At 48.3% G+C, this 22,817-nt stretch overlaps 2 protein-coding genes across 2 annotated transcripts; both read right to left on the reverse strand.

Moving 5' to 3' along the window:
- Positions 1-3,671: 3,671 nt before the first annotated feature.
- Positions 3,672-4,622, reverse strand: LOC311422736 (olfactory receptor 6E1-like; the record flags this gene model as incomplete). Its single annotated transcript, XM_084496088.1, has 1 exon — positions 3,672-4,622. Exon 1 carries the CDS (start codon positions 4,611-4,613, stop codon positions 3,672-3,674), a length of 942 nt encoding a protein of 313 aa, XP_084352214.1. The 5' UTR covers positions 4,614-4,622.
- Positions 4,623-12,915: 8,293 nt separating this feature from the next.
- LOC311422737 (von Willebrand factor A domain-containing protein 5A-like) lies at positions 12,916-21,953 on the reverse strand (the record flags this gene model as incomplete). The annotated part of the gene is made up of 19 exons (XM_084496089.1): positions 21,720-21,953; positions 20,654-20,712; positions 19,997-20,244; positions 19,668-19,890; positions 19,180-19,322; positions 18,858-18,969; positions 18,285-18,412; positions 17,885-17,973; positions 17,327-17,471; positions 16,946-17,025; positions 16,341-16,452; positions 15,835-15,999; positions 15,587-15,690; positions 15,075-15,256; positions 14,690-14,896; positions 13,982-14,202; positions 13,675-13,801; positions 13,418-13,480; positions 12,916-12,929 (listed from the first exon to the last, which is right to left on the reverse strand). The coding sequence occupies exons 2-19, from the start codon at positions 20,700-20,702 to the stop codon at positions 12,916-12,918; spliced, it is 2,412 nt and encodes an 803-aa protein (XP_084352215.1). The 5' UTR covers positions 20,703-20,712; positions 21,720-21,953.
- Positions 21,954-22,817: the final 864 nt, after the last annotated feature.

The raw sequence follows: 22,817 nt of genomic DNA on the forward strand, positions 1-22,817 counted from the left end.
GGCAAGTGCTGATATTTGTCATCTGTAATAAGAATCATAGAATCATTAGCGTTGGTAAAGACCTCCAAGATCATCTGGTCCAAACATCCCCCTACCACCAATATCACCCACTAAGCCATGTCCCTAAGCACCATGTCCAACCTTTCCTTAAACACCCACAGGGATGGTGACTCCACCATCTCCCTGGGCAACCCGTTACAGTACCTGACTACTCTTTCTGACAGGAAATGTCTCCTCATTTCCAACCTATACCTCCCCTGGAGCAACTTGAAGCCATTCCCTGTACTATCATTAGCTAACTGAGAGAAGAGGCTGACCTCAGCTCCACAACACTTCCCTTCAGGTAATTGTAGAGAGCAATAAGGTCTCCCCTGGGATCCTCTTCTCCAGACTAAACAACCCCAGTTTCCTCAGCTGCTCCTCATAAGACTTGTGCTCCAGACCCTTCACCAGCTTTGTAGCCCTTCTCTGGACATACTCCAGGGCCTCAATGTCCTTCTTGTAGTGAGGGGCCCAAACCTGAACACAGTACTTGAAGTGCAGCCTAACCACAGCTGAGTACAATGGGACGATCACCTCCCTGGTACTGCTGGCTGCACTGTTCCTGATACAAGCCAGGAAGCCATTGGTCTCCTTGACCATCTGGGCACACTGCTGGCTTACGTTCAGGCGAGCATTGACCAACACACTCAGATCCTTTTCCTCTGCACAGCTTTCCAGCCATTCTGCTCCGGGCCTGTAGCATTGCATGGGGTTGTTGTGACCAAAGTGCAGGACCTAGCACTTAGACTTGTTGAACCTCATGCCATTGGCCTCTATCCAACAATCCACCCTACCCAGGTCCCTCTGCAGGGCCTTCCTACCCTCTGGAAGAATGACATTTCTCCCCCAACTTGGTGTCATCTGCAAACTTACTGAGGGTGCACTCCATTCCCTTGTCCAAACGATGAATTAAGATAGTAAAGAGGATGGGCTCCAATGATGACCCCTGGGGAACACCACTGGTGACCAGTCACCAGATGGATTTCACTCCGTTCACCACCACTCTCTGGGCCTGATCAGTTTTTAACCCAGCAAAGAGTGTACCTGTCCAAGCCATGGAAGGAGATGAGGTTGGTGAGGCAGGACTTGCCTTTCACGAATACATGCTGATTCGGCCCGATCCCCTGGTTGTTGCACATATGCTGTGAGATTGCATTCAAGATGACCTGTTCCACCACCCTTCCTGGCACCGATGTCAGGCTAACAGGCCTGTAGTTTTAAAGTCCTCCTTATGACCCTTCTTCTACATGGGCATTGCATTAGCAAGTCTCCAGTCATCTGCGACCTCTCCAGATGACCATGTCTGCTGATAGATGATGGAAAGTGTCCCAGCAATCACATCCACCAACTCCCTCAAGCACCCTCAGATGGATTCCATCTGGTGCCATGGACCTGTGACAGTCCAGGTGGAGCAGCAGGTCTCTAACTGCTTAAAAAGGCAGGGATCTCCTGGGAAGAGTCCAGCAGAGGTTCACAAAGATGATATGGGGCATGGAGCATCTTCCCTATGAGGAAAGGCTGAGAGACAAAGGTCAGTTTAGCCTGGGGAAAAGAAGACTGAGAGGGGTCTTAATAATGTTTACAAATATCTTAAGCGTGGGAGGCAGAGGGATTTGGGCAACCTCTTTTCAGTGGTTTTGAGGACAGGACAAGGGGCAATGGCCACAAAATAGATCACAGGATGGTCCGCACGGTCACAGAATTACAGAATCACAGAATTTCTAGGTTGGAAGAGACCTCAAAATCATCGAGTCCAACCTCTGACCTAACACTAACAGTCCCCACTAAACCATATCCCTAAGCTCTACATCTAAACGTCTTTTAAAGACTTCCAGGGATGGTGACTCCACCACTTCCCTGGGCAGCCTGTTCCAATGCCTAACAACCCTTTTGGTAAAGAAGTTCTTCCTAAGATCCAACCTAAAACTCCCCTGGCGCAACTTAAGCCCATTCCCCCTCATCCTGTCAGCAGGCATGTGGGAGAACAGACCAACCCCCACCTCACTACAGCCTCCCTTGAGGTACCTATAGAGAGCAATAAGGTTGCCCCTGAGCCTTCTCTTCTCCAGGCTGAACAAGCCCAGCTCCCTCAGCCGCTCCTCGTAGGACTTGTTCTCCAGACTCCTCACCAGCTTCGTCGCCCTTCTCTGGTCTCGCTCAAGCACCTCGATGTCCTTCTTGTAGCGAGGGGCCCAAAACTGAACAGTACTCGAGGTGCGGCCATTGCATGATGCAAAATAACTTCTTCACAGTGAGGGTGATGGAGCACTGCAACAGGCTGCCCGGGGAGGTTGTGGAGTCTCCTTCTTGGAGATATTCAAGGCCCATCTGGACACCTACCTGGGCAGCCTGCTCTAGGGAACCTGCTTTGGGAGGCAGGTTGGACCCAATGATCTCTTGAGGTCCCTTCCAACTTATACAATTCTGTGATTCTGTGTGATTCTGTAACTGTTTCCAACTGTACTGTGTGTGGGGGTTCTTATACTCCTCGTCCCAGACTTCCAGGTCAGGAGGCTTAATACCCTGAGGATAATTGGTCTGACTACAGAAGTCCTTCTATGTTTGTGAACAGTAGGTCTAGCTGGGAAACCTCTCTGTTAGGCTCACTAGCCACCTGAGTCAGGAAGCTATCTTCCACGCACTCCAGGAACCTTCTAGACTGCTTCCTCTATTTCCAGCATATGTCCGTGGAGTTAAAGTCCCCCATGAGAACAACTGCTGGTGATTGCGCGACATCCGCCAGCTGCTTATAGAACACCTCATCTGTCCCTTCATCCTTGTTTGGCTGTCTATAACAGACCCCCAGCAGGATGTCTGCCCTGTTGGCCATCCCTTTATCCTTACCCATAGAAGTAATATACAAAGAAAAAGAAGAGATATCAAAGTCAGTAAAGATAACCAAATCCACTGGCTAAGAAATGTAAAGACAGTAAACAAGCTTTACAGGAGAAATTACTGATGTTACCAGTCCAAAAGGATTCAGCTCTTGTTAGGGCAAACATAAATCTACCTTCTCACCTAGCTGTATTTAAAGAACCAAACAGGAAGAATATCTCAAAAAACAAATAAACAAACAAAAAAGTGCCATCCCCACCTCCACCACTAAAAAAAAAAAACAAACAACAAACACACACACACACAAAAAAACAAACAAACAAATAAAAAAAAAAACACAACAACAACAACCCTCAAATATACAAACAACACACGGTGTTAACTTGTCTATATGTTACATCACAGTGGTTGTTACACATTGTTATGATCTCTTTATCAGCGAGTGCAGACAAAAAACACGGGGGAGTGGCTTTAAAGCAAAAGAGGGTAGGTTTAGATTAGATATAAGGAAGAAATTCTTCTGCCCTACACTGGGCAGCTGGGAGCAAATTTGGTTGTTAGCCAAGGCTAACCCACCAGAACCGAGTGGAAAGAATGCACAGGCAAAACCAAGTGCAGGTACTGGTGGACTGGAAGACCCTGCCTGTGTTGGAATATCTGGGTTTCTAATAGAGAAAGGTACTATGTAACATGCATAAAGCATAAACCACTTGAATTCAGAGTCATTCATTCATTTGCACAATGCTGATGCATCTGGGCAACAATTCAGTCACTTGGAGGGTCTACTCCAGCTCTCATGGGTGCCTCCAGGAGCTAGAAAATGCCTTTGACATGCTCTCCTTCAACGCTCGTTTGACTTGATTGTTCCTGAGTGAGTAGATGTATGGGTTAAGCATCTGAGTCACCACGGAGAAGAAGAAAGAAAGAACTTTGTCAGAGCCCTGCCCACCCCGTTGCGCTGTGCGGTTATACCTGTAAATAGACGTGCTGTAAAATACAGTCACCACCACAAGGTGAGCTGAGCAAGTGGAAAATGTTTTCTTCCTTCCTGAGGAAGATGGCATATGTAGGATGGTGATAATAATGCAACCATATGAAATGACAGTTATTGTTAAGGTACCTGGCACAATGATAATTGATAGGATAAACAGCAGTCCTTCAATGAACCACGTGTCTGTGCAGGACAGCTGCAACAACTGTGAAGCATCACAGTAAAAGTGGTTCAGGACATTGGGACCACAGAAAGGCAACTGTAGAAACATAATGGCAGGAGAAAGCATCAGGAGAAAACTCACTGCCCAGCAAGCCAGGACCAGTTGGAAGCAAAATCTGTTGTTCATAATAGTCGTGTAGTGCAAGGGGCGGCAGATGGCAACATACCGATCAAAGGACATTGCCGCCACGTGGAAGAAAGTGCAGGTACCCAAGCAAAAGAAAAGCAGCATCTGAAGAAAACAGCCAGGCAGGGAAATTATTTTCCTCTCTGTCAGAAGGCTGTAGAGGGTGCTAGGAATGAATGTGGAGGTGAATGTGATTTCCAAAATGGCAAAATTCCTGAGGAAGAAGTACATTGGAGTCTGAAGAAAATGGTCCACAAGAGTGATGCTGATGACAGTAACGTTTCCAAACAGGATCAAGAAGTAGGCAATCACCAGAATCAGAAAGAGGATGATCTCCAAATGGCGGCTGTTGGTCAGCCCCAAGAGGACAAATTCCACTACTGTTGTGTGGTTCATTGAATCTTCATTGCTAGCAGAACATGAAATGACCCGTTTTGAGAACTAGTGGAAAACAACAGGACACAAGTCAATATGGTTTTACCAGATACCAAGCCTCTTAGCCCTAAAAAGAGATGTGGAGCTAGTTTTGCACTCAGATCTCCCAGATTTTATCTTGTGTCTTTGAATCTGGTTTCACACTCATTTCAGACTCACTTCAGCTATTTCTGAATGATTAAAAGGAGTACCAACATGAGTTTCCGGGGAAGGCAAGCACATCTTAGACAACAAATAGCCCATACCAAACTTGCCATCTGGTTTTCTCTTTTCAAGTGCAACTTACAAAATATTCAAGAAAAGGGTAAATCTGAGTGAGAACACTATGACTATCCTGATCACACTACTCCCATCAGTTCTTTCTCCTTTGGTGCACTTGGTGTCAGCAAAACATGGGCGTTTATTAGCTGCATCTCATGGCTGTTTCTCCAAACAAACAAACAAACAAAAAAAAACACAAAACAAACACACACAAAAAACACACACACACACAAAAAACAAAACAAAACACACATGCAAATAGAACACCCTCTTCCCCCACATTATCACATAAAGTATAGGACATCCTTTTTTAATACCACAGATGGACAGACATTATCTGGAAGCTGAGCTTGGTCCCTTAAAACCAGAGACTCCCTCAGTAACATCTTAAAGCTTTTACTTGAGTTTTAAAAATGAGCCAGTCATTTTTCCAAGACCTTATCCATTTCTTCTTTCCCTATCTCCAAAACAATCACACCCAGTCTCTAAGAAGTGCTCCAAAGAGTTACCAATATATCCACAGCAAGCCAGAATGCTTCAAAAAGAAGTCTAATTCTGATGTTTCTCCTCTATGTAGTCTGACTTCCAGCAAATAAATTTCCTCTTCTCAGCTCCTTCTTATAATGCTGTCAGTATTTTACACTGTTGTACTTCCTCACTGAGTCAAACCTCAGGGACCAATTTGGTATCGAAATCTGCCAAATACCTTCTGGGAAAACACTTCTGAGAGTTTAAAGATCAGCAAGAACATAGTCGTACCGTAGAGAAAATGAGGTTGGAAAGCACCCCTGGAGGTCCAGTCTCCTGCTAAAAGCAAGCTAACTTCCAAGATGGACAAGGTTGGTCATGACTTTATCTACATAAGCTTGGATGTCTTCAAGTATGGGGATCCCCCAGCTTCTCTGGGCACTGCCCGTGCTTCATCATTTTCATTGTGAGGTGTAATTTCCTTCTGTCCAGTGGAGGTTTCCTTGTTTCAGCCGTGACTCTTGTTCTTTCACTGTGCACTGTGCACAGGCATACGTAATCTTGGAGGCTGCGGTGAAGAGAGAGAGATGGCTTACCCATTACTGCAACAGGCAAAACAGACCTGATTCGGGGAAGATTACTCTTATTTATTGTCAATTAAAAATAGAGTTGGCTGGCAAGAAACAAAGACAGAACTAGAACATCTCTTGTAGAATCCCGCGCCCCTCTTCTTTGCAGGTTCTGCTTCACTCCTTCAGTCCTGACTCGTCCCTGCCAAGTGACGGAGGAGGGGTGGGAATGGGGATTGCGGTCAGTCCATAACAGCTCCCTGTCTGCCTCTTCTTCCTCACACTTTTCATCTGCTCCAGTGTGAGGTACCTCCCACAGGATGCAGTTCTTCATGAACTGCTCCATGAGGTGCAGGGGGGCGACCTGCCCCATCCCTGGATATGTTGATGGTCGTGCTGGATGGGGCCTTGGCCAACCTGATCTTGTGGGTGGCATCCTTGCCCATAGCAGGGGGTTGGAGTTAGGTGATCCTTATGGTCCCTTCCAACCCAAGCCATTCTAGGATTCTAGGATTCTAGGATCATGATCCTCTCCATGGGCTGCGGGGGAATCACTGCTACATCACCTAGAGCACCTCCTCTCCCCTCTTCTTCACCGACCTGGGTGTCTGCAGAGTTGTTTCGATCACATTTTTTCTCACTTCTCTCACACATGTGCTGCACAGCAGTTTTTACCATTTCTTAAATATTTTGTCACAGAGGTGCCAACAACATTGCTTATGGGCTTACCTATGCTTAGCAGTTGGTTTGTTTTGGAGCCAGATGGAAATGTCTGTGTCCCCAACAGGGACAGCCTTGTTCTCTTCTCACACAGGCCACCCTTGCACCTTCACATCACTGACAAAACCTTGGCACATAAACTCACAACGCTCAGTACACCCCCTTTTAGAAAATATATATATTATATATAAATAATGCAACTGAAGCATCAGACTTTCTAGGTGGATGAATGAATAGGTGGAATCAAGGTGGTATGGTATAGAGGAAGGCAAGAGATGGAGTCTCTCTTTAAGCATCATTAATGCGTATAGTAAGAATAGTGGATAATGTCTTTATTTTTATTCCTTGGAACAAAAGGAAGAGTTGGACAGAACAACTTAACGATTTCAGCTAACTGTACACAGTAGACCTGCCTATGAACATGATAGAGAATAGTTCCCAAATGACCCCAATAAAACAAGAATGGGATTAGTTGTCTTGTGCTCCCCAGGTGAACACATTAAAATTGAAGTAGTAGATTTAACAGGCCTTCTCATAGCACTGCATATCAAAAAAACACTGAAGTAAGGAGGGATCTGGAATTCTGTCAACATCTGAATTAAATAAAAATTTGTGTAGGATTTCCATTACCTGCATTGTGCTTCATTTGACCTTAGCTTTTCAATTTACATATATACCATTCATTGGGAATTTATGCAGTTTATTATCAAACCAGGAGGCAGACATATCTTAGCATTGTGAACTTTAGTTTCAGGCAATGACACTTTTGCATGCTGCAGTGCTGGGTACCATAATGCCTAAATGCATTTTTACAAGGTTCCTTTTAGGTCAGAGTCCCAGTAGTGTTTCTCTCTCAAACTTGGAGAGATGTCAGTAGGAAGCAGCATAGGCCTTACACTTTTATGCAGTAAGGATACTACAGGCTGTTTCCTCCTTTAGCTGTAAAAGATAATTATTTGTTGTGGCTGAAAGTAGTTGTCATTAAGCACTTTGCCACACAAGTCATGCAGAAGGACCATGGCACCTTCTGGACAGTGAAGAAGGACGGTGAAGCACCAAAAGGTTGGTTGTGGTTTAACCCAGCTAGAAGCTAAGCACCACACAGCACCACGCCCCATGGGATGGGAGAGAGAATTAAAAAAAAATAAATTAAAATGAATGCTTGTGTGTTGAGTTGTGTGTTTTGTGAGATAGTTTATTAGGACAGAAAAGAAAGGAAAATAATAGTGATAACAGCACTACTACTACGAATGTCTACAAAACATCGTTCTGCAACAATTAAACTGTCAGCGTGTTATCAACATTATTCTCATCCTAAGTCCAAAACACAGCACCTTACCAGCCACTAGGAGGAAAATTAACTCTATCCTAGCCAAATACCCAGGAAAACAAGAATAAATCAAAAGCAGAAATATCCTTGGGAAAGAGTGATAAGGAGTACACCTAAAAGTCTCTTCAGGAAGAAAAACATATCAAATGTCTTTGGATCAATAACAGGATCAATCCATGGATTTCTTCCTACCTTCCTTTTAAAAAATGTGTACATTACATCAGGAGTCTGTTTATTGAGGAAAAAATGTCCCCTTGAAAGCTTATTCCAGGAATTTCTCCACATACGGTTGATGGAAGGGCTGAGGAAAATTATTATCAGTGTCATCTGAGCAGCAGTAACTTTCCTCAATTCCAGGGAGCAGCTTTGGTTGTGTCATACTCTAACAGGTATAGAATAACTTTGTTAAGGCCTTCATATATGGTGATATTGAATGATAATGATTAAAAACCAACCATTGTCTCTCTGTTTTATTAATGAACATGAACCAAGTTATGCTTTGTTTTAAAGTTTAAAACAGGCCTAATTTATCTGTCATCTAAACACTCCAATGACAGTGGTCAATAATTCCTTAGTGTGTGGACATATACATATTGATTTATTTATTTTCAACACAAGCTGACTGATGCATACATGGACTGATCTCTGCTCCAAAATATATCATGTTGTAGATGAAATGCTGTGTCTCTTGTGAACAGAAGTTTAGCTTGGTTTACATGATGGTGGGGCTGAGTGCAGACTGATATGTCATCATTCAGTTAAGGAGGAATGTGGAGAATGATCAGCCATTCAAATTGACAGTGTAGTGCAACAGGTTGCAAGTGACCACTAACAATTAAAATACATCAATTGAAGTTGTATGAAGGCAGCTGAAGGATGTCCATGAAGATCATATACTCACAGAACATCCCAAATTGGAAGGGACCCAAAAGAATCTTTGAGTCCACCTCCTGGCTCCACACAGGACCACACAAAAATGAAATCATAATTCTGACAACATTGTCCAAACACTTCTTGAACTCTGGCAGGCTTGGTGTCACTATCACTTCTTTGGGGAGCCTGCTTCAGTGCCCGACCAGCCTCTTAGTGAAGAACCTTTTCCTAATACCCATTCTGAACCTCCCCTCTCACAGCGCCATGCCATTCCCTTGGGTCCTGTCACTGTCCCCAGAGAGCAGAGATATCTCCTGCCCCTCCGCTCCCCTCATGAGGAAGCTGCAGCTGCAGGCCTCCCCATGAGGCCTCTCTTCAGACTCCTCTTCTCTAGGCTGAACAAACAGAGTGACCTCAGCCACTTCTCATATGTCTTCCCCTCTAGACTGTATAACATATTTGTTGCCCTCCTTTGGACACTCTCTGATAACTCTATGTAGTGGGTTTATGTGGCAAGGCTTTGGTAGCAAGGGGCTGCGGGGGTGGCTTCTGTGAGAAGAATCCAAAAGTTGCGCTATGAGGGTCCCACCCCTGGTCAGAGTTGAGCCAATAAGCAATGTTGTTTGCACCTCTGTGAAAGCATGTTTAAGAAACAAAACAAAACAAAACAAAACAAAACAAAACTGCTGCACAACAGCAGCTGGGAGAGTGAGGAGTAAGAAACAGCCCTGCTGGCACCAAGGTCAATGAAGAAGGAGGGGGTAGGAGGTGCTCCAAGAGCCAGAGCAGAAGTTCCCCTGCAGCCTGTGGAAAGGACTATGGTAAAGCAGGTTGAAGCCCATGGTGTGCCATGGTGGATCACATTTCCATGCTGCACCCCATGGAGGACCCCATGGTGGAGCAGGTGGATCTGACCTGAAGGAGGCTGTAGCCCATGGAGAGCCCCCACTGGAGCAGATTCTAAGGCCGGACCTGTAGCCCATGGAGAGGAGCCCACACAGGAGCAGGTGACCTAGCAGAAGCAGCTGCTCATGGGGGACCCAGGCTGGAGCAGTCTGCTACTGATGGATGGACCCTGTGGTACAGACCCATATCTGAAGCAGTTCTTGAAGAGTTGCTGCCTGTGGGCAGCCACCGCAGGATCAGTTTCGAAAGGACTGCATCCCATGGGAGGGACCCCATGTAGAGCAGGGGCAGAGAGTGACCATGAAGGAGCAGCAGAGACCAGGTGCTATAGTCAGACTGCAACCCCCATTCCCCTGTGCCACTTGGGGAGAGGAAATGAAAGAGGATGGATGAGGGGAAGGTGGTTTTGGTTTCTTTCCTTTGTTTCTCACTTCTCTAGCTTATTAGTAATAGGCAAAAAAAATTACTAATCTCCCTACTCTGAGTCTGTTTTTGCCCATCAAAATAATTTCTGAGCGATCTCCTCATCCATATCTCAAACCATGAGCCCTTTACAACGTATTTTCTCCCTTTTTCCCTTTGTGGAAGGGGAATGAGAGAGCAGTTGTGGTGAAGCTTGGCTGCTCACCCGAGTAAAACCACCACACGCTATTAACTTTCTGTTCTAGATAGTGTTGCAGAAAGCACAGAGAAATAGAATGATCTACATGGACAGAAACTGGATTATTTTTTAGGATAGCAGGTATGTCTTTTTTTTAATGTCCTTCTTCTATTGTGGCGTGCAAAGCTGCACACAGTCCTCAAGGTGAGGTTGCACCAGTGCAGAGCAGAGCAGGACAATCGCTTCTCTTGACTAGCTTAGTAATGCTGTCCTTGATGCACCCCAGGATATGATTGGCCCTTTTGGATGTCAGGGCACACTGTTAACTCATATTCAACTTACTATCAACCAAAATCTCCAGATACGTTTCCATGGGGCTGCTCTTCAGCCTCCCATCCCCTAGTCTGTATGAATATCCAGGGTTGCCCTGTCCCAGCTGCAGAATCCGGATGAAGGAGAAGGTTGAGAATCATGAGCAGCCACCCCATCTTCATTTCCAATGTAAGACTGACAAAGATTTTTGGGGAATTCACCAAGGTGAATATCAAAGAAGAAATATCAAAGAAGAATATCAAAGAAGGGCAAGTTGCTGAAGAAGAAATACTTTTGAAGCGTGGAACTGGTGGTCAAATGGTTGTGGAAATGATGACCATGCTCCCCAGGTGAGTGAACAGCTAAATCATCAGGAGCAGAGTGAAGATTTGTGTCTTTCAAGTGGAAAGGACAATAGAAAGGATTCCCTGTCCTTGGTCCAGTTGGGAGGATTCATCTGACTGCCCAGCCTGCTGAAAGAACTACATGAAAGGGGGAATTAGCAGTCAATTCAAACCAAAGTTACACACAATGTGTCTGGGGAGATGACGTGAAGGTGTTGCTTAAAAACCGCAGCTGCTAAGGAAAGTGTCTGGAGGTGCTGACTGCAAAGGTATTTGGAAGGTGTGAGCCTCTGCTTCAGTAGGGTTACCTGATCTTTTCAGTGCTTTTCAGTGCAAATATGTTAAGGGGGACATGACAAACAACATTATACTGCTATCACTTACCATGCTTGTGTGCAGCTACATTTCTGATAGGTATTCACTGACAATTATCAGAATTAATCACAGCACAGTTATATTGTAGTCACATGCTGACAAATTTCAACAAACGTAACTGGCCTAAATGTATTTGCTATTGCTGTGATTATCATACCTATGTGCCATGGTTTATGTAAGCTGTTAAAGATCATTAAGTATGTTCTTCATAGAGTCCCAAGTTTCTTTCTTCACTAGCTAACGCTTCACACTTTCCAGTAACAGTAAATGCTTCACATGCTCCCCAAGTGATGTCATATCATAGCAGATGTCCTTTTTCGTATCAGTAGAAGAATTGGCACTGCATTTATCGGCTGTTTTGTCCTGTAGGTTTGGGGCTCTATGTTCAGGATTGCCAGTAGGTGGCTGAGTGATGGTTAAGTGAGCAAGGAGCATCACCTAGCGCATTCTTGTAGTAAATACCCGGAATGTGCCTCACTGTCTGCCCAGGGAAAGTCCATGTCTTGAGTGTTGTGGTTTAACCCAGCAGGCAGGTAAGGACCACACAGATGTTCACTCACCACCCTCCTCCCACCCCACCCCCCTTCCAAAAACGCACACAAAACACACACACAGTAGGATGGGGGGTAGAATTGGGGAAAAAAATGATAAAAGCTTGTTGGTTGAGATAAAGACAGTTTAATAGGACAGAAAATGAAGGAAAAATAATAATAATAGTAATAGTAGTAAAAATAGTATTAACAAATATAAATAATAATGATAAGAGGATATGGAAAGCAAGTGATGCACAATGCATCACTCATCACCTGCTGACTGATGCCCTTCCCATGCCATCCCCAAGCAGTGGCCCCAGCCCTCACTCTGGCCAGCCATCCCATATTTATTATTCAGCGTGACATCATATGGTATGGAATACCCTTTTGGCTGTTTGGGTTAGCTGTTCTAATTCTGTCCACTCCCAGCCCAGTTTCTTGTGCACCCCCAGCCTCCTCAATGGCAGGCTAGAGTGAGAAGCTGAAAAATCCGTGTCTTAGTATAAGCACTGTTCCACAACAACTAAAACATTGTTGTTTTATCAACATTATTCTCATCCTAAATCCAAAACACAACACTATACCAGCTCCTATGAAGAACATTTACTCTGTCCCAGTCGACACAAGGACACAGAAACGGGCCCCTTCCTAGGGTTTTCCCAGCATTGCAGATGAGCATAATAATAACCCTGATGATTCCCTCCCCATGACTGTGAAGACTTTAGAGGGAAATGAAGATGAAGGAAAACAACTAGGTGGTCCATAGAAATCCTGGGATGGCTAGGCGACTCAAAATGGTGATTCACCCACACTCTAACATGTTTCTGTTAGCCCACGATGGACCATGTCTGGAGATGCTGATGACAGGCACAATTAGAAGAGGCTATCTCCAACTCTCACTCCCACCCAAACCAAACATGCCGGAGGCTGTGAACTGTTCAGGAGTTCAGCATGCTACAAATGCAGCTCACCTAGTAGAAGATATCTGAAAAGCAGTGAGGGTTCATCTGTTACGTAAAACCCCACCTGACATCAGCAGTGGGATCCCAGCATGGCAGGTAAATTTAAGCTGTGTTTTGTGGTCCTGTTTTATTCCACAGATGCTGATGGTCTGCAGCACAAGTGTTGTGCTCAGAGCCTAAAAACACTCAGCTCCTGTTGAGGGATTTTTAAAACAGCAAAGATCCCATGGCTTGCTGCAGCTGAGCAAACCAAGCTACCAGGACGACTATGAGAAGTTCCCATGACAGTGTTCCCACATCACCCAGCTGAGGAATTTAGAAAAATATTGTTGCCAGTAGTTGGCTTCAAGGACAAGGTCTACGTGACTGCTAATCACAAGGGGGTTGTTTTCTTGTAGTTGTTTGAGTGCTTTTGACCAATAATCTTGTGTGAGACACTATCTGCCCCTGTTAAGTTCACTATAAAAGTCAGGCTATTCAGGTAATAAAATGGAGCATGATCCGACCATACTAGTGTCTGTCATGTTTTCGAGGAGGGTGTTGGCTGCCTCCAGGCATTTGTCCAGCTGGGACGCTGCAATGAGGGAGAGATAGGGGCACCATGGGAGTAAGGCAGGAAGAAAGGTCCACAGGCAGAAAGAAGAAAGGGGACACAGGACTCCCAGGAAATAGTGGTCCTGAAGAGGTCCACTATTAGGCCTCTAGCAGGCCTCACTGGAGAGAGCAGGGAGGAAGCCATTCTGTGGAGATCTGGAAAACAAGACTCACCAGCTCGGCTGCACAGCCAGGTCACAGCCTTGGCCTCCAGCAACTCACATAGGTCTTGATAATACCTGTTTTTCTTCTGCAGCCAGGTCACAGCCAGTACTGTGGCCCAGATGCTTGGCTCTGTGACCTGTAGAAGAACAATGACTCAGACCCGCTCACATTGTTGAGCACCTCTTCCTTTGTGACTCTGGTTCCTGACCCCTTCACTCACCTCTGGGTGCCCTGGGATTCCAAGGGGTTCCACCAGCCAAGGTGTTCCCACTGCCCCAAGTCTACACGCTGGCACCACAAAGGATTATCTCCTTACCTCACCAGGCATCTTTCCCTTGATTTCAGCCTCATCGACTTGCAGTGCAGAAGCTAAGCTTGAGCTGAGGGTCCAAGAGCCATCTACATTCTGCAGTGCGACCAGCTCCTGACACTCATCAATGGCTTTGCTGACCCATGGCCCAAAAATTTGAGAGGACAAAACAAATTTGGGATCCACACACTCGAGAGAATAAATAGATGGTGGCGGTGGTTTAGGTGCTGTGGGAAAAAATGTAAACTGGAGGGTTTAAGGAATCACAGGAAAGCTGGCCCCTCTCTACTCCCCTGTGCTCTGAGAAAATGCCCAAAACACTGTGCTCTGAGCAATTACCTGCAGGCTGAGGACCTCCCTGCATATCTCCAAAATATTCCTATCATCAACCCTTTCTGGACGTCCCTAATTCATCCTAATTCTCCTAGCTTTCCTGCCCAGCCATGTCCCCAAACCCTCTCTTGATATCCTTAAAACATCTCATCCAAATGTGCATTCATGATGCAGCACTGGTCCTGACCTGTCTCTGGGTGTCCCTGACCTGGGTCCCATAATTGCTGAAGGACTTTAAGCTTTAAGCATGATTAGGGGAAAGGTTAAAGGCAAAATTCATTAGTTTTCAGACCAAGAGCAAACATGGAGAGTGACAACATAACCCTCTTGTCGGACATTTAATTAATCCCTAAATCTCCTGTCTGGATCAAGATCCCATACCTTTTGAGTGAGCCCCATTCTGAGCCAAGGCAGCAATGTCATGGGTTAGACGCTGCATGGCAAACCATGACTCTTGTACTGCAGTCAGCCAGCCAGGTGGGATGAAGATGCTCTTAGGAAAGCAAGAAGAGCTGCGAATGGAGCCACGTAGCTGAAGGATCTGGCAGGCAACCAGTGACTGGTGGGGTGGCAGCAGTGCCAGGGGCCCTTTGAAGGAAACAGGGAAAGAGACCGAATTAAGCCCATGGGAAAGGAGTACCTGGTGGTGATGGGGCCTACCCCATGAGACTGGGGATGCCCTGTGGTTGGGGATCTGGCTCCTGTGGAATGAGAACATCCCATGGAGACACCCCTCCAGATCTTTCCCCCAAGCATCTTTCCTTACCTTGGTACCAGGTAACCCACTGAGATGTGCGAACCCCCACATAACTGGTGAAGGGGCAGATGATCCCTGAAGTCAGGCTGATCTCGACTGCACGTTGCCTTGGTTCATCCCCTGACCCACTCACAACGTCTGCCAACAACATCCCGAGCAAGCACCTTGCAGCCAGACGATGACCTGCCAGCCTGGGGACAGAGTGGGGTGAGGCCCAACTACCTGGCTTTTCTCCGTGCTGGAGAAAGGTGGACAGAGATTGGTCCTGGACACCTAGGTTCTCTCCCTTCAGGGGTAAGAATGGGCAGAGGGAAGATGTGGATGCATGGGTCCCCTGTCTGCAGTGAAATGAGGTCCAGGTGCATGGGTCCTATCCCTGTGGGTTCCAAGCAGGGAAGGAGAGCATGCTTGGACACTTGGGTTCTCTCCCAGTTTGGGATGGTACTTGGAAGGTGGGAATGAATAAACAAGCTATCTGTTTCCTTTCTCAGCTGGAGTCCATGTGTAGGACAGGCTCTCACCGGCCATCTCCCTGTGGGCATAGTGGGAACGGGATCGTGTGAACGACATTCTGGCCATTCAGGCTGAACTGCAAGGTCAAGACACCGGTGGCCACTTTCGTATCCTGGTAACACATGGAAAAGTACTGGAGGTTACTGGAAATACATGATTGCTGCTGGGAGGTACTGGGAAATTACTCAGAGATTACTAGTAGTTAATGCAAGGTTATTAGGAAGTAACTGGAAATAACCATAGTGGCAGCTCTCACCTGGGCTTCTCCACGGATCTTTGCATAGAGATGGACGTGTTCACCCTGAAAGATGGACCGAGGTGTGCCTCCCAGCACCTCAGCCTCCAGGCCAAGGGGCAGAGTCCAGCTCAGAGAGACTCCCTCAGCTGCTGGCTTAAGGGCTCTTTTCAAGCAGTTCAGCACCTGGGTAGAAAGGGCAAGACACCACACTTTGGCAGCTCCATTAGAGTTCAGCATACGGCCCCTCTGTCCAAATTCCTTGGATAGCACGGGGATGTGTGGGGTGCCAGATGGCTTCCTTGGTAGAAGTCAGGTCTGTGAACCATGGGGGGGAGAAGTTCAGGCATCTGGGTTTTCTGTGGGGTGGGGCAGTGGGGTAGAGAGTTAGGGGAAGCCTGGGTGCCTGGGTTCCTTGGGGCAGCTGGGTCTTGGCTACCACAGGTGGGCAGTCCAGGTGCCAGGGTTACTGGAAAGTAGTATATCTGTGGAAAGAAGGGCACGAACCAGGGCTCCTGGGTTCCTACCACAACTACCAGTTCTTTGTCAGATTTGACGTAGGTAGCTTCACCCCTTGTCTCCCTGGCCAGAGTCATGGCCAGGGCAGCACTGTCCTCAGAGAAGCAGAAGGAGAAACACCTATGGTGGAAGCAGAGAAAGGTGTCAGAAATAGGAGCCAGAGATGGATGCATGCATGTAGGAAAAGAGTTGGAGAAGACAGGATGGAGTTTTAGGCAGGGGAACAAATCTAGGATGCAGAACAAGGGGCAGGAGGAAGAGTAAGGAGTGGAGTGAGGAATTGGGGTTGGAGCTGGGGTTAGACAGGAGGTGGCAGGGAAGAGCTGGAGCTTGGGGCAGAGCTGGGACCAGTATGGTGGGGCTGGGGCAGAGCTTGTGGGCACATCAGGGTGTACAAATCCCTCCTCACTTTGTGATGGGTGCCTTGGGTGTGGGAGTATTAAGTAAAGACTCCCCTGTGGAGGCTTGACACAGGACAGAGCTGCGCAGGGTGGGAAGGGTCTCTGGGACACTGAAGGGGTTCAAGGATTCAGACAGGTGAACAGGGGCCCTCATCAATGATGGGAGGGGATCAAGGGATGACTAAGGACTGGGGGCAGAGAGTTCCAATTACCGGTGGCTGTTGCGATGATGGCAGACCTCAGCAGCAATGGCTTCCTTGTCAGGAGGTAGCCCAGTCATGAAGATGAAGAGCTGGGAGATAGGAGACATAAATGAATGGTGACACCTTGCACAAGACCCCAAAATGGGGACAGCAGGTCCCCAGAAGGGACCCAAGTGAGAGAGACCCTGTAGAGAGACTACCCCCAAGGAGAGATACCCATTCTCTCAGGGGACAGAACCCCCCCGAGATATGGACCCACCTTTTTTTCCTTTCCCCCACATAGTCTGTTCACCTTGGACCAGCATGCCCCTTGTGTCACTCTTTCCCCCCACACTCTGTGCTCCTCGGGGACACCTATCCCACCACTCCTCCATGCTCCTGTGCCCAGACCTGTCGTGCATGTCCGTGGGGCTGGGGCGTATTGTAGATTGTGCGAAGAGTTCCAAGCAGGTCAGCATCACCCAGACGAGAGCTGGTGGACGGGATGCGTTGCATTGCCTTGGTCAGGTTGTCTTGGGTATATTCAACACTTTGCCTACAGCAGGCACAACATGTTTGCAGAGCACATCACCCTGTGCTGGCCGTGGTGCTCCCCGAGACTCACCCCCATAGCTATATCTTCTGCAAGATCCTGCCCCATAGGAGGTCTTAAAGAGACCTTGCCTCATAGTTCCTACAACATTTTGCTCAACAGAACCCCAATAAATGCTCTCCCATGGTGCCACAAAGATCCTGTCCCCAGAATCCAGTCCTGCCCTCCACCACCCAGCCATGCACTCCAGTACCCAGCCTTGCCCCATACCAATCTGCCTATTTCAGAACATCCAGACCTATCCTCCAGCATCTTGCTCTGCCTCACAGCAACCGGTCAAGCCCCACAGCATCCAGCCCTACTCGCCAGCATCTAATCCAGACACATAACACCCAGCCTGCCCCATGTTTGCTCACGGATAGATGCCCACAGATGTTGCTCCATAGCAGTAGATGTTGAAGTAGCAGCCCAGGGGGAGGCTTTTGAGAAGGAAGAGCAGGGATTCCTGTGGAAAGAAACTGCAGGCAGGTCTTAGGAGGTACCAGTGGTGGATACAGATGCCCTTGCCCTTATCTTGGTCTGACTAAAGCCTCTGGACTCCTCTGGATGACCCCAGTGACCCCAGCCAGTGTCCTGACCTCTCCTAGGCACCCAAGATATTCCAGGACCCTTTCAGACCCCACCATTGCCCCTACCCACCCTGTTTCCCCCTGTCTCCCCCCCCCCCCCATGTCCGTGTCTCAAACACCTGCCCTGGCTTTGTTCCCTCTCAGCTTGCTCCCCAACTTGAGTTTGGTCCCTGCTCTGTGGAGGTACCTGCGCACACTCAAGGAAAGTGGTGTCCAGAAGGAAGATGAACTCCCCAGACTGGCACTGCCCAGGCACTGCATCAGGGATGCTGGGTGACAGAGTCACCAACACGAGGGGGTCACTAAGCAGGGAGCCTGGAGGAGGTATAGGGTGGGGATAAAGCCCAGTTAGGCCCAGTTAGAGACCCCTCTCCTCATCCTGGTTCTGATCCTCATTGTGCCCTCAGCTTACACCATCCCTGAGATCCTGATAACCCACACTGGTGCCTTGTTACCCTACTGTAACGTACACAAGCTGCACAACACATTGCCCCCAGTACTCCAGCCCAGTGGCTCCAATACAGGTTACCCAGTAAGCCCTAATATAGGGGTCCTCATAGCCATCCTGGCACATCTAATACCTCATCACAATGTCCCCAGCACCTCACTGTGGAACCCTAGGACACACACTATCCCATCTGAATGCCTCCTATCTTTGTCCAATGAAGCCTCTCACCCTACAGTCCCCAGTGTCCTCCTGTGCCTCAATGACTCCTGTTACTCAGAGGTGCCCCCATGCTCCCTCCCCTGATGAACTCACCAACGGGGGCCCCAGGGTCTCCCTTCTCCACCACAGCACTGACTTCAGTGGGGTCTCCATAATACACGAGCAGCTCAAAATCATCTCTTGGAGGGGTCTCAGCCAGTGAGACCTAGAGAAGGGATGCCTGGTCATACACAGGAGGAAGAGGCCCAGGCCCAGCATTAGGCCAGGAGCACAAGCACCAATCCCAGTGCATCTCCTTTTTCTCAGTGATGATGCCACTTGCCCACTATCCCCAGGATCCTGGCCCTCAGGAGGCCATCAGTGATGACACCACTTGCCCAGTATCTCCAGGATCCTGGCCCTCAGGAGGCCATACCTGTGCAGCGCTGTGGTCCTGGGCAGTGTAGATCAAAGGAGTAAGAGCACAGTTGGCCTCGGCATTGACCACACCACGGGGTGACTTCAGGCTGGCGGTGAGCAGCAGGCTATAGTGAGGCTTGTTATTGAGACAATTCCAGGCTGCAGGGAGAAACATGGTACTGACAATGACACAGTCTCTCTCTTGAGTGCATATGGGATTTGGCATCTATGTATAAGACATATGGGGATAACTAGGGATGGTTGATAAAATGTACAGAGGGGTTCCAGCGTCTGTTTATGTGAAATGTGTGGGGAAGGTGTGGATCCGTTTCAAGGGACACAAGAGTGGATCTGCTCATGGGTTGCATGGGGGAAAATTTGTGTCTCTTTCTTTGTGGATACAAAGAAAGGTTGCATTAGATCTGCTTGTAAAGTAAAGAGGAAGCTCTGGTCCTTCTGTAGAGTGTGTGACTGGGAGGGAAGGTTCCTTATGGGGCTACTCACTGTAGTAGTTCCAGTGAGGATGCAGCGTGGCTGGCAACAAAAACTGGGCTGCTCCACCTAGCTTCCGTGGCAGCTCTTGGACATAGCGTAAGGTCACAACCATCTCCTTGCCAGGGGACAAGGAACCCAGGAAGCAGGCAAACACCTCGCCTGACTGCTCAGACTGATGCTGAAGGTACTCCCAGTTCTCCTGGCCCTTTGTAGCCTTGTGCAGCTGCTGGGTCTGGACGGAAAGGGGAGGGACAAAAAGCTGATCCCCAGGCAGACCATGGGCTGCTCATTCCATGCCCGTCTGGTGTTTCCCCCCATTCCTTCCTGAATGCTGGTACCTCATCCTGCAGCAAGGCCTGAACCTTGGCATCCTCATTTAAGGCCTGGAAAGAGTAGATGGTCATGTGGGGGGCGAGGGGGAAGACAAAGATGACTTCTGAGGAGGTACGACTCTTGTTCTGGTAGATCAGTTCAGAGGCCACATCAGCCACATAGTCCTGGATGGCAACATCCACCACTGCACTACAGAGAGGTACTGGGCACAGGGGTATATGGAGATCCTTCCCCAGCAAAAAGGATGCTGGTGCTGTTGGGAGAGATGCAACCTTTCCATCAGCACACATGAATGACACAAGGAGAGGGTTGGAGCTGCTTCAAGTGTGTGTTCCCACCCAGGAAATTAAAACTAGGTGGCCAATGAATAGCACACAATGACAGATTCTCCCCTCCCAATGGCAAAAGGGCATCCTAAGTCTTTATCCATGGATCATGTTTAACATTGTTGAAGGTCTAGCATGAGCCTGCCACAGAACAGTGTCCACTTCTACATTTCAGCTTCCTTTTTCCTCCATACCTCTGTCCCCCACCCTGATCTTGTAGACCCCTTGACCATTCCAATCCTTGTTTCCCTCTGGGAAGATCCAGCCTACCCTCCCTCTTTCTTTACCCTCCTTTGGGAGCATTCCCAAAATATCCCTGTCTGATCCACAGCTCACCGCCACTGACGTAGGATTTTTCTAGAAGTCCAAAGCTCTCACGCCACATCTCTGGAGACCTGTAGACAGGAAGGGGTCTCTTGTAAGAGGAGATACCACCAGGTAGCCTTTATCTGGTGAAGATTCCTTGCTGTTTCCCCAGTCCTATGTGTGTGGCTGAAGGCCACCAGGTACCCACCAGGTACAGCCAGAGCAAACCCAGGGATTCAGAAATCCTGTGCAATGACTCTGCAGTGAAGAGGTCTGCATCCCATTCCCATCATGGGAGAATCTTGAAGAGAACTGAGGGATAGCAACAGGAGACAGAGGAAAGCAAGAGTAGCTGTCTGTAATTTTATTGTGATGAACAATCCATGTCTGGATGAACAGGATGGCAGATGGGATCCATTTTGGGACAGACAGATGAAGAGATGGACAAAGAGAGACAGGAGATTTTTTGTTGAAGTAGATGAATAGATGGAACAATGGATGGATAGGTGGAAGGGTCCATTTTAGAAGGGATGAGTGCAGACCCACCACAGGCAGTATTGTGTGAATGCTGCTGCACAAGAGACAGCACCTGTGAGGGTATATTCATGGAGTAGCTTGCAAGGACAGGCTGAAAGGCCAGGCAATGTGGGGGAAAATGGCAGAGAGAGAAATGAAGGCAGGGTCAGGTATTCCATGGTGACAGAGCAAATCCCAGAAAGGCACTGGGGGGAGTGTGCAGGTAAGTTATGTTTGGTTGCCTTCTGCCCAAGTGCCTAAAGGTGAATGGGACTCCCCCACCTGTATCCCAAAGCCACCCATATAAGTTTCTCTGATTACAATACACTTGCCTCACTTTCTCCTGTTCTGGGGTGGCAGGGTCAGCAGCATCAGAAAAATCCCCACCCCACCATTATGCTGACAGTGTGGACAAAGAAACCAAATAGGGTGTTTTCTTTCTTCTTCCTTGCGGAAGTAGGGCTGAGTGATGGGCAGAGGGATGGCTTGAACAGGAGCAAGCTCTTCCCAGTGATGGAGGACAATGAACAGACAACAGGGAGCAAATAACAAAACGTAGAACAAACAAGCAGGCACTCACCAGAGTAACAGCCGGGGTCGTCAGCTGGGAGAGACAGACAATCAGATGCACTGAAGAGGCAGAAGAGGAAGAGATGGAGAGACCGAGCAAGAGATGTTCAGGCAAACGGGAAGATGCAGGGCTACGTAGCTGGAGAAGCGTCTGCAATGTGGAGAGAGTCGGAGGGACGCAAGGGCGGATGGACAGGCAGGGGAAGGCGGGCAGGGGCGGGGAGAGGCCGTCGGGGACGCCCAGCTCCTGCTGTGCGGCCGGAGGGTCTGGCTGCCCTGGGGGCGGTGGGGGTCGCATGGGCCGTGCGTGTCGGGAAGCCTGGGGGGCTGCGGGGTGAGGAGGAGCGTGGGGACATCCCCGGTGGACGGCACTTAGTGGGGGCAGGGACCCCCACTTGGCGGGACCCCTCTCCCGCCAAGTCCCACCTCGGAAGCGAAAGTGGCAGTGGGCAAGGAAGCGTCTGCATACAGACTGCGTTGCTGCAGCCAGTGCAGCCTCCACGCCTTGTTCCCAACAGCGCCTGAACGGGAAGGGTAAGCGGGTCGGGGAGCGTCATTCCTCGCCGCAGGCTTGTATAGGCTGTGCCCAGCACTCGCTGCCCCCAAGGACAGTGCTGCAAATCCCTCAGCAGGACTGCTCCTGCCCAAGCAGTGGCCAAACCTCCTGGCCAAGCTCCTGGCCAAACCTCCCCACACTGCCCAGCTCTTCAGCTCAGTCCTCACTTCTGGTGCAATGAGCATTAGCTGCCAAAGGCCTCGTGCAGCCAGGCTGGTGTCTTGTGTGCTCCTGAGGTGGCAGCACTCCTCCCTCCACTGTCCTGTCCCACTGCCAGGCCAGCAGAACTGGCTGCAGATTTGGAGGATTGTCTCAAGTCCTTACATGGATTAGTGGCAGGCTGTTAATTGGGTTAGAGATTGTGAAGCCTCAAACGCAACATTCTGGCCAGCTGAATAAGGGAGAGAATTGGTAGACAAGCTCAGACTCACACACCTCCTTTTCACTGGTATGTTGCCTCTGCAGGATTGGAATACTCTGACTCCACCTTCCTCTCATAATATAGCTCCATGCTTATACCACCCAGGCAGCAGTTTGAGACAACACACCTCA

The sequence above is a fragment of the Aythya ferina genome (genome assembly GCF_964211825.1).
Source record: "Aythya ferina genome assembly, chromosome: 23".
In the NCBI taxonomy this organism is placed as follows: Eukaryota; Metazoa; Chordata; class Aves; order Anseriformes; family Anatidae; genus Aythya; species Aythya ferina.